Source organism: Lissotriton helveticus, chromosome 2_2 (genome assembly GCF_964261635.1).
Source record: "Lissotriton helveticus chromosome 2_2, aLisHel1.1, whole genome shotgun sequence".
Taxonomy (NCBI): domain Eukaryota; kingdom Metazoa; phylum Chordata; class Amphibia; order Caudata; family Salamandridae; genus Lissotriton; species Lissotriton helveticus.
In genome coordinates this window covers 189,197,371-189,209,538 of record NC_136060.1, presented here as the reverse complement: position 1 = coordinate 189,209,538, position 12,168 = coordinate 189,197,371, and the positions used below count along the sequence as shown (strand labels likewise).

The 12,168-nt window shown below is 48.4% G+C and overlaps 1 protein-coding gene across 3 annotated transcripts in view; it reads left to right on the top strand.

Annotated features, from left to right (window-relative positions):
* The window catches only part of KLHL5 (kelch like family member 5), a 506,424-nt gene extending 499,792 nt beyond the window's left edge, over positions 1-6,632 (top strand). For 2 of the 3 annotated variants that reach the window (XM_078678331.1, XM_078678330.1), the window contains 2 exons: positions 5,282-5,453; positions 5,678-6,632. In XM_078678331.1, the coding sequence (XP_078534457.1) occupies positions 5,282-5,453; positions 5,678-5,734 (229 nt within the window). In that variant the 3' untranslated portion in view covers positions 5,735-6,632. The remainder of the gene's footprint in view (positions 1-5,281; positions 5,454-5,677) is intronic. The other variant, XM_078678333.1, reaches the window with a different exon arrangement.
* Positions 6,633-12,168: the final 5,536 nt, after the last annotated feature.

The following is a 12,168-nucleotide window of genomic DNA, read 5'->3' as shown; positions in this document are numbered from 1 at the left end:
CCCCGGTGCCGTCGTCGACTTTGGTCCCGATGCCGCCAGCCCCCGGGGGATCCCTACCTAGGTCGCAGTCGATGCCAGTTGACCTTACGACCCCTCCGCTGGCGCCGACCCCCATGGTGTCGCTCCCGGCGCCCACCTCGGACGACGCTGGCCCCAGTTTTAATCCGGTCCGGCGTCGCGCCGTCTCCGGCGTCGATGGGTGAGGCCTTCACCTACGACCAGGCTCCGTCATTCTAGCCTGTTTACCAGGACACGGATGAAGGGGAGGACTGGGAGGGGTCTGAGGACCCTCTGGCACAGCAGTGCCAGTTGAGCCAGGACTGGGCAGACGAGCTAGGGGAGGCCAGTGGTCTGGATACTTCGCCCGACACTGGATTCATCTCTCCTCCCTCCGTGGCTATGGAGGAGGGTGCCACTTATGGTGTGGTGTTGCGCAGGGCAGCCAAGGCGTTGGCTCTTGAGCTCCCTGCTGCGGCCATGAAGACTAACCTCCTCAATGAGGTGCTTCAGCCGTTAGTAAGCTCCTTGGAGCCTTTACTGCCGTTCAATCAGGCTCTCACTGACGTTCTGTTGGGCACCTGTTCCAAGCCCTCCACAGTGCCCCCTGTGGATCGGATCGTGGCCTGACACCACCGCCCGGCTCTTGGCGACCCTAGCTTTCTGTCCGTGCACCCCACCCATAAGAACCTGGTGACCAGGCTTCTACGTCCCAGACTGCATTCCCGACCGCTCCCCCGGATAGGGAATCCAAAAGGTTTGATCAGATTGGAAAGAAACTGTTCTCCCACTCTTTGTGGGACACGGTTGCGGATGTGCTGCCCCAGTGCCCGGAGGAAGCCCGGACCCGGCTCGCCCAAGCCCTTGTGGAAGGGCGGGATGCTGCGCGTTATTCCATCAGGTGTGGACTGGATACCACGGACTCGCTGGGAAGGGCGATTTCCATGACTGTGGTGGTTCGCCGCCACGCCTGGCTGAGGTCTGCCAATTTCTCGGGCGATGTCCAGGCCATGCTCATGGACATACCCTTCGATGACCGTCGCCTCTTTGGTGACAAAGCAGACAGTGCGCTTGAGCGTTTCAAGGACTCCAGGGCTACGGCCAAGTCCTTGGGCCTGTCGTGCCAGCGCCAGAAAACTTCTGCTTTTCGCCCCTTTCGTGGCCAAGGAAGGGGCACCCCCACACGTCCTGCCAGCCACAGTCCACAGACCCAGCCTCAACGCGGCCGCGGACGTGGTAACCGCCGTGACGGTGCCGGGGGACAACAGCAAGGTCAATCCACATCCGCTACCGCAGCATCTGCCTCAAAGTCTTCCTAGTCTGACCTTTCAGGCCCATTCGACGCCAGTGAGGGGCAGGGTCCGCCATCACCTTCTCCACTGGAGCTCCATCACGTCGGACAGGTGGGTGCTGCAAATCGTCCGAAGGGGCTACTCCCTACCCTTCAAGGCGACCCCTCAAGCCATGCCACCCCAAAGTGTTGCCACCGCAATGCCACCACATGTCCGGATCACTTGGAACTTCTGCAGGAGGAAGTTATGGCCCTCTTGGCCAAGGGGGCCATCGAGCTCGTTCCTGGGCCAGAAGGAGGACGTGGTTGCTACTCCCAATACTTTCTGGTACCCAAGAAGGGCAAAGGAGGCCTACGCCCTATCTTGGACCTCCGGAGCGTCAAGGGCTTCCTCCGGAAGGAGAAATTCAAGATGCTGTCTTTAGCTCAGGTCCTAGCTGCCCTAGACCCTGGAGACTGGATGGTAGTGTTGGACTTGCAGGACGCATATTTCCACATCCCCGTCCTGCCGGCATACCGGCGCCACCTGCGGGTCACGGTAGGCCACGAGCACTTTAAGTTTACCGTGCTCCTCTTTGGCCTTACCAGCGCCCCTCGGGTGTTCACGAAGGTGATGGCGGTGGTCGCAGCTCATCTGCGCAGATCAGGGGTTCCAGTCTTCCCCTATCTCGACGACTGGTTGTGGAAGGCGGGCTCGCCCCAAGCAGTCGTTTCCCACCTCCAGACTACGTCCAACCTAATGCGTCCACTAGGGTTCTCCATCAACGTGCCGAAGTCACACCTGTGCCCCTCTCAGAAGCTCCTTTTCATCGGAGCAGTTCTGAACTTGGCGCAGTTTCGGGTTTATCCCCCCGAACAGCGGGTTCGGGATATTCAGGCTCTGATTCCGATCTTTCCGCCTTTATCCCGAGTTTCGGTCAGGTTGACGCTGCGGCTCCTGTGGCTGATGGCCTCCTGCATCCTTCTGGTGCATCACGCCAGGTGGCGGATGCGGGCTCTGCAGTGGGACCTGAAGTTTCAGTGGGCCCAGCATCAGGGCAACCTGTCCGACCATGTCCTGATCTCGGAGGGCACTGCGGGTCAGTTGCAGTGGTGGCTCACGAACCGCGATTGGGTCAGTGGCAGATCCCTCGCCCTACCCCAACCAGAGCACGTAGTAGTGACGGATGCGTCCCTCCTGGGATGGGGGGGCCACATGAGAGAGGCGGAGATCAGAGGCCTCTGGTCTCCGGCAGAGTCCCGGCTCCATATCAACCTTCTGGAGCTGCGGGCGATCCGTCTTGCACTGAAGGCATTCCTTCCCTCTGTCTGGGGAAGTGTAGTGCAGGTGTTCACAGACAACACCACCGCCATGTGGTACTGCAACAAACAAGGTGGGATGGGATCGTGGACCCTTTGTCAGGAGGCTCTGCACCTCGGGACATGGCTGGAACATCAGGGCGTCACCCTGGTGGTTCAACACCTGGCAGGTTCCCTGAAAGCCAGGGCGGACGAACTCAGCCGCTGGTGCATGATGGATCACGAATGGCGTCTGAACTCGGACGTGGCGCAAGGTCTCTTTCGGCAGTGGGGAGAGCCTTGGTTAGATCTATTCACCACCGAAGAGAACGCGCAATGTCATCAGTTCTGCGCGTTGGGATTTCCAAGGCGGCACTCGCTCGGAGACGCTTTTCATCGCGAGTGGAGCTGCGGTCTGTTGTACGCCTTTCCGCCTATACCACTTCTGCCCAGAGTGCTGAAGAAGATCAGGCGAGACCGGGCCCAAGTCATCCTTGTGGCTCCTGACTGGGCACGTAGATATTGGTATCCGGGCTACTCAGCATGTCAGTCGATCCCCCGATTCGTCTGCCTCTTCAGGAGGACCTTCTGTCGCAGCAGCAGGGGACGGTCCTCCACCAGAACCTGTCCAGTCTCCACCTACATGCGTGGAGATTGAACGGCGACAGTTGAGGCCATTTGACTTGCCTCCTGAAGTCTGTGATGTGATTCTGGCAGCCAGGCGTCCCTCCACAAAATCGATATACGCCTGCAGGTGGAACAAATTTGTGGCATGGTTGTGGATCCACTCTCTGCCCCCCTTTCAGAGGTTCTCCTCTTCCGTCTTTCTCTTGCCCAGGAGGGCTCAGCTCTGGGCACTATCAAAGGCTACCTCTCGGCCATTTCAGCCTTCTTAAGGCTTCCTGATCAGCCTTCTCTTTTCAAGTCCCCTGTTGTAAATAGATTGTTGAAAGGCATCACACACATGTTTCCTCCTGTTCCCTTCGTGATGCCTCAGTGGGACTTGAACCTTGTACTGACTTATCTGATGTGCACTCCCTTTGAGCCACTTCATAACTGTCCTCTTCGTCTTCTGACTCTTAAAACCGCATTCCTGATTGCCATCACCTCTGCCAGGAGAGTGAGTGAGCTCCAGGCTCTGTCTTCTAAACCTCCTTCATTTTCTGTCCATCCGGAAAAAGTTGTTCTGAGGACTCGTCCTTCTTTCCTGTCCAAGGTGGTCACAGCCTTTCATATCGGGCAGTCCATCACCTTGCCCACCTTCTTTCAGCCTCCGCATCCCTCGAAAGAGGAAGAGAGGCTCCACCGTCTGGACCCAAAACGTGCGCTCTCCTTCTATCTAGACCGCACACGCCAGTTCCAGGTGGACGACCAGCTCTTTGTTGGTTACGTGGATGCTAAGAAGGGACGGGCTGGACACAAGCGGACCATCTCTCGGTGGGTTGAGTTTTGCATCAAGGTCTGTTATTATTTGGCGAAAAAGAAGCCTCCTGTGGGGCTGCGCGCCCATTCCACTCGGGCCACGGCGGCTACTACTGCCCTGGCTCGCGGAGTCCCCTTGCAGGACATCTGTCAGGCAGCTATGTGGGCCTCGCTGCACACGTTTGCTAGGCACTACTTCCTGGACAGCCAAGTCCAGGGAGATGGCTTTTTCGGCCGTTCCGTTTTCCAGGGCTTCCTGGTGTGATCTTGGTTCACAGACCCACCACCGGGGTTGGTATTGCCGGGGTATCTATTCTAAGGTAAGGAATCTAACACTACACGATATCTAGAGTTAAGGTCATGCCTTTCAGGCCCCTAGTTTCATGGCACCAGTGTCGGTTTCTATCATGGCTCTGCGTTCCTGGCGCAGAAAGCTATGTACAGAACTGATGTCAGCACTCGAGGGCGGCGTCTAAGTACTCTGACGACGTCATCCCGGCGATCACGACGCCGACGACCGACGCGGAGCCGCAGATGACGCCTACCAATGCGCAACTGCTGACGAAAACTTTCCAGATCCAGCCTGGGGATATTCTAAGGTAAGAAATCTAACACTAACTACTGTTTCTTACAGATATATCGTTACTGAAGGGTAAGTAATTTGTGCATTCGGATTTGTTTGATGATGGATGAAGGTTTGTTTATTGTGTTAAGTTAAAGATTGTGTGCAGTAAAAGCTGAGATGTAGGTTACTGTGTGCGCTGGGGGGGGGGGGGTCTTTTGTTCTTGGTTTTTAACTATCCCATCCCCTTGGTTTGAGGGGTTCTTTCTCTTTTTTTTTATTACCCATAATTGAGTACCATGCTGAGCTTTTCCATTTAAGTTTTGAAATGTGAAAGGTCCTTCTTACCATTTGCTGTAAATGGAGGATGATGCATGGTTTCATTGCTTAATATCTTAATATATAACTTCCATGTGTCTGAGTGCAATTAGGCAGCCAACAAAATAAGAATAGTGGTAACTAGGCATGCAAACAAACTGTGAAAACAGAGCTGAACGATGGCACCAGAGAGCGGAAGACACAGTAGTGCAATGCCATGAAGTTTAGAGTGTATGAGTAGTGGCTGCATAGTTGTAGAAAAAGCAGGCAATTAACAATGTAACAAGTACAGCCTACAGACCTCTTGCCCCAAAAAACACTTTTCTCTGTATGAATCTCCACATGCTACGCGTTTTATTAGAAGTCAACCCCATTTAAAAGTTTATCAATGAAACACAGTATTTCTTTTACAGATATGATCCTAAGACAGACATGTGGACAGCTGTTGCGTCTATGAGCATTAGTAGGGATGCTGTTGGGGTGTGCCTTCTTGGTGACAAACTTTATGCAGTTGGAGGATACGATGGACAAGCTTATCTGAATACAGTGGAGGCATATGATCCTCAGACTAATGAGTGGACACAGGTAAAAACATCTAACAATATTTGCCAATTAATCTTAATTGCTGTCCTATCCAATTTACCTTGTGAAATAGATGGTAGAGAAAATGGCACTGAAGTTGATTCATCAAGTTTTGCAGATTGTTAAATTTAATCCCAGGCAGTTTTGTAGAATTTTCCCAAACTGTATAAACATCTAATTATTTCAGGTATGTAACTTTTACTGAGGAGTATTTTCTTATTTTACAGGTTGCGCCATTGTGCTTAGGAAGAGCTGGGGCATGCGTTGTCAATGTAAAAATATAATGTACATTCAAAGACAATACATTCCAGACCTACGTGGATTCGTCCAAAGAAAAATGCTACACATTCTGGGAGATATTGATTTCTAAAAACAGATTATTCCACTTGTTGCGAAACTGCACAAAAATCCAAAGGACCATTAGAGAGGACCCGTCCAAGAAGTTCCTATATTTCCAGAAATGTACAGTTGCACGACCATACCCTTGTACGCCTTGTACATGTAGGACGTTGATGGTATACTTGTTTATACTGTAAGACAAGATCAGCTTTTATATCTTCTGGTGTATCATATGTAAAAAAAGAAAAAAGTTTAGGAAGGTATGTTTCCTATATTTGGAATGTAAGCAAAGTTTCTACAGTTAGAGTATTGGGTTGTTTTTTATATATATTTCAGAGCAACAGTTGTAATCAGCAAGTGCACTCTACGTATTACCTGTGAAAAGAAGGATGACCACAGTTTATTGCACTTTTACCATAATTTACCACAATTCCTGTCTTGTGTACGTATTTATTTAACCAAAGCCTTATGTTAAATATTATCTTTTCGCAATTTTTTTTTGTTTTGTTCAAAATGTGACTGTCAATTTAATTAATGCGTCTCAAAATGTTCTTTGTGTTTCTAAAGCGCAGGTTCTTTTTATTGCTGTTTTTCTGTCATGTTTCTTCATACCTTTTCTTTAATCGAATTATCTCGAATGCAAATATTTACAATTTGTATTTAGAGAAGTGTTGGTATGTGAGTGAGTGGTTTGTTTGCTTCTGTTATTTTTGATGGTATTCTGTGATTTTTGAAGCCTTCAATTTGATCATAGCAATGTCTGTTTTCTTGTTTCTGCTAAAAGTCAAAAAACGCTCTGAAAATAGTCATTCAATGAATTACCCTACTAAATTGAAAAAAGAATGTTTACTTTCTGCGAGGCCTTCGGGTGGTTATGCGCTATACAAATGGAATTTTCAATTCAATTCAGAGAATAATTCATTTTGGGTAAAAACGAACCGAGTGCATTCAAAGAGTGTCAGGTACGGGAAATTGCATTGATCTTCAGACTGTTCCCTCCCCTCGATTTGTGGAATGTACTTTCCAGAAAGATGACATGACTTATGTTAACCCTCATAATAATGTGATAGTGCATATATGTCTACATTCCTGAGCAGTATTTATCACTTACTTAGCATTATGGGACATATTTATGTAACCTTGTCTGTTCCCTTCCTTACTGAAAATATCTTTTAGGCACATCCGACAAACGCTGAATTTGAAAGTTGTTATGCTCTTTTTAGGGCTCGCAAGCAAAGCGATCGAAAAACCCTTTTACTAGGGTTTCAAAAATGGACCTTGAAATTCCACACAGCTCGTGCATGTGCATTTCAAGGTCTATTTTGATTGGGCTTTGCATGCGTGCTGTTTTATAACAGAACACGCAATAGGCCATAGGCAGTCGCGTAGCTCCGCCTATGGTCTATTGGTGTCTGTTACGCGCACCAAAGCCCATATGTCTTCAATTATGGCGGCCAGACACGGCCGCTAAAATTGAAGACATATGCTCGCAGTGGCACTCGCGCGGCACCACTCACAAGCTTCTTTTATTTTTTGGGGATCCATTTCACGGCAAAGCGCTGAAGTCTTGTTTCAGTGTGATGATGACTGCTTTATTCACGCTGCTGGACAGAGTGCGGGTGAATACTGATTTTTAAAATTCTCGACGGTCTGGGACAGACCTAAAGGCATCCGTGAGGGGGAGGGACGCTTGAAATTGTGGGGCCCTGTACCAGAGCTCACTTTGCCCGTGCCTTTAACAGTCTCTGGCAGCGGCTTGACTTTACTCCAGCACAGATAAATTGCAGTTCTGAGCGGCGGTGCAAAGGAATTTCATGTTGACTGAGTAGGGTGTTTTGGCCCCCGTGGCTGCAAAGGAGCCATCTGTGCAAGAGAAAGGGATTAAAGGGCGTGCGCGAGGGTGTGCGCGGATTACTGCCAGCCCTGGGTGTGCTGCCCCCCGGGACCGAAAAAAGACGCGCATAATTGCACTGATGAGGAAGGCCTGAAGTGGGACCCCCACAGGCCACAGCCGGCTTACCTCTAACACGAGGCATCCTTGGAAGTAATCCTCTCAGCTCCCCGCACATTCCCCGCCGGCTGCCTTCACAGACAGGACTCCGCCATGTTAGCTGGCCACAGAGCACCTGACTCAGCCAGGGCTGGTCTGACGGGGCCTGCTGGGATTTCTTTTAGTTGAGGCGATTATCCGGTCTTTGAACCATCTGACCTGGACTACAGGAATGGCATCTATTTCTGTGTCTTGGTAGGAATGTTGCCTTCACCTCTTGGCGGTCTGACCTGGTTTTTGTGGGTCGTAGGTGGTTAAACCCAGATGTGGGACGAAAAGATATGTCCTGTCCTCCTACTAAACAGCATCCTCATCGGCATGTTTCTTATCAGACTCACACCAGTTTCGTGTTCTATTGATACTTTTGTTGAGAACACTCCGGTTATTTATGTGTAACTGTTTCGCAGTATGTTCTGAGGAATTCAGAAATTATCCTAGCAACCTTTGTATTCTTGGAAAAAGTCATTTTAGCATTGTTGGATGCTGATTTTGCAATATGTTTGTGTCAGTATGGTCTAAAAGACCTACTAGACTGTGACAGCCGCAGCCGGTAGTGGGAGTACCGGCCGGGCAATGACGTGGGGAGGGGCAGGGTGGGGGGTAGTAATGTATGGATTACGGACTTTAACAGGTAAGTAAACATAAAAATGAATAAAACGAATTTCGTTGCGCGCACTGCATCACCAAATGCGATGCAGTGCGCGCAACGAAATTCGTTTTATTCATTTTTATGTTTACTTACCTGTTAAAGTCCGTAATCCATACATTACTACCCCCCCACCCTGACCCTCCCCCTCCCCACGTCACCGCCCGGCCGGTACTCCCGCTACCGGCCGCTGCTGGACTGTTATTGTACAGGGTGGGCTAGTCTAGAGTTAAAAAAACGTAAGTAACACTATACTCCTATGACTCTGCATGTTAAAGAACACAGTTTTAAATCATGCTCTTCGTCACCCAAAAACTCTAAATACACAAAAATTTTAACAGTGCATCATTTACACTGTTTTAGATGGTCTGCAAGAAAATGAGAACTCTTACCGAAACCTCGAAATCAATCTTTTTCAATTTTCAGTGAGTTATTTTCATTTCATCACCAGCTTCAGAGTAGCTAACAGTGTTGCTTTTGTTTCTGTCATTTTAGTTGAATCAGAAGGTTTTCTTTCCCATAGGGAAATTTGCCAAAAACACTCTGGTTCAAAACTAGTCCACTGGCAGCCTCTCCCCCTCTCTAGTCTTGGAGCTACCTACTGCCCGCCTCCACACCCCACAGTGTTTACCAGCCGCCTTCTCCTTTTCCATTGTCGAATCTTGCATCCTCCCCGTCCTCCCCAGTCTGATTCATTGGTCCCCTCACAATGCTTCATGGTGTCATCCTTCTTCCTTCTTGATGGGTAATATGGTGTCATCTTACCTATGTTGTCCTGCCACAGTGTAGCATTTACCTTACTACGCCATCTTCCCAACTGTGGACTCTATTGCTTCATTGCAGCATCCTTCCTGTATTGTTTGCCTCAGTGTCAAGTCCTACTGTATTAACATCACCCAAGTGGTGTGGCATCACCTTCCTTACCCCCAAATCGTAGTATGGCATTGTATTTCCTTTATACTACCAAGCGTGACGGCATAATACTAGCATGAAAAGTACACTGTGGACCGTCCCCTCTGCCCCAGTGTCTTGTATTGCTTTCTAGAGTAGTCACAGCACACATGATAGAACAGCGTGAACACAGCTTAGGGTACTCTGGAGCAAATGAAACCCAACAAGCGAAGGATGCAGCTCACATGAGATGGTGACTGAATATCAGGATTGCACGAGGGACTTGTGATAGGAGAGTAGCCTGGTGACTGGGGATTGTTGTGGCTTTAGTGTAGTTCTTTTAAGAGATGTTGACGTCCCTACAACTTTCTAACTATAGAAGTGACACTGTTGTAAAAGACCTATAATCACTACAGCTTTTCATGCTTCTTCTGTAAGGAGGAAGACTTTCTCTATTTGAGTCTGGAATCAATATAAATTAGTTATTCTGCCCAAGTCCTGGAGTGCCTTTTCATAAAAACCCTTCTTCAAAAACGATTTAGCCTTCTGGATTCTAGTGCATGGAGGTGATTCTGGTTAACTGGGAGAAAGCAGGTATTTTAATCTCTTATGACATTATCCAAAATAGATTAAAACTCAGACCATGTTAGACCTTAGAGGTCAAATCTGGTGCAGGAAAAGACTCAAAATAGTGTCTCTGATCCCAAGATTATCTAATTTGTAGAGGTGATTGGAAGTGTATGAAGGTCATACTACTTTCACGTTTCTTCAAGACAACCTCTGTGCAGCACAAAAAAAGCTGAAATTTCAAGTAGTCTTCATTTACTTTGAAAAAGTAACTTTCACTAGCTTTATCCAGGATGACATCTCCCTGTGATGGCCTTTTAATTTTCTACATTCCCCCGCCCTGATGGCCTATTCCTTGCAGCTATGCAAACTGTGGACTTTTGGATATTAGAAAGTGACTCTAAGTAAGATGGTTTCCTTGTCACCTATAGTCCTCCTGCATAATATATTGTGCCAGCGGGAGAATGGCCTGCTGTCAAGTATGGTAAGTTAGCTTTAATACTAGCATTAATAGTAGCTTCATTATCAAAGCAGTAACTTCTCTCAATCACTCACTGTATTATTGTGCTAGTTATATTACCCAAACCCATATTTCCATTTTTGGAATTTAGATGAAACAACACTTTCACTAAGGATTCCATGTACCAGTAACTAGTTAATTCCATGTTATGCTTTCACAGACCACATCAGTGTCCATTCTACAAGGCCATGGCATTTTTCAGTGAAATGTTAGACCTATGCCAGGCTGCTACCCTAGAATATGTTACTTCTTTACCAGAACTTTATTATGTGGCTATTGGATCATTTTATCACAATAATATATTTCCTCGTACATCTGCATACAGTTAACTATCTGATTGTCACGTTCCTGTAATTGTCCCTTTCCTGTAACTGGAGCTCTTTAAACTTTGAGAAACAAGCAGGTCACACCACGATCCTGCCCCTTGCAAACCCTTTCTATGTTGAGGTCTGTAGTTGATGAAGAGTCATTCAATTGGACCTGTAAATAGTTGAGGACAGATGCCAGAGATGGTTTATTCCACATGGTGTGCTATGACAGTTCACTCATTTGCCGAATCACCTTCGCTTCATAGTTCACTATATGGAGGGACACTGGTAAACTTAATTTACTGCTACCCAATCCTTGAGCTGAAACAATAGAAGTGAAGGGATGGGATCGCCATTTAAGACTCAAGCCAGTGATCTCCAAGATATACATTATGGGGCTGATTCAAGAAGCAAAAAAGAATCCCACACTGATCAGTGCCACCCTCACCACAATCATAAACTCCTAAATCCTCAGTGGAAACTTCCTGTATAGCTGGAAACATGCAGAAGCCACCGCTCTCCTGAAGAAACCCTCAGCCAACATGAAAGATCTTAGCAACTGCAGACCCATCTCGCACTTTATGGCGAATGTCCTGGAGAAGGAGATAAACAAGAAACTCTCCATCCATCTTGAACGTCACAACCTCCTGGACTCCACCCAGTCAATGTTCCTTCAGCAACCACAGCATGGAAACTGTCATCCTTTCAGCAACAGACGGCATCCGGTCCATCATGGACCGAGGAGAAGCCACTGCTCTCATCCTGCTCGACCTCTTGTGTGGCCTTCGACACCGTCTCTTATGGAACCCTCCAGGCTAGACTCAAGGACTCAGAAATTCAAGGGCCTGCCCTGAGTGGGATTGTCTCCGTCCTCTCCAACAGGACTCAAGGAGTCAGACTCTCAACTTTCATCTCTCTACACAAGAAGCTCAGCACAACCCGTTCTAATGTGTACATGGAACCCCTCTACCTGCATCATAAGAGCACAAGCATTCACATTGTCTCCTAAGCTGATAACACTCCGCTCGTCCTCTCGCTCATTGACGCAAACAACTCCCCCAGAACCAATTTCACCTCCTGCATGTCCAATGTGACCAACTGGATGCGAAAGAGCTGTCTTAAACTCAACAGGGTCAAAACAGAGATCTTGATTTTCAGAAACCAGAGCTCCCCATGGGACTCCTCCTGGTTTCCACCTGACTTAGGCTCCACGCCCACCCTCACAGACCATGGCAGAAAACTCCGCATCATCCTTGACGGCAAACTCACAATGAACAAACTGTTCAAAGCACTGATCACATCCTGCTGCCTCCACCCCTAGAATACGTTGCAAGTGACTCCCTACGCACACGAGATGCACGGTCACCCAGGCCCTTATAAGCAGTAGACTTGTGGTT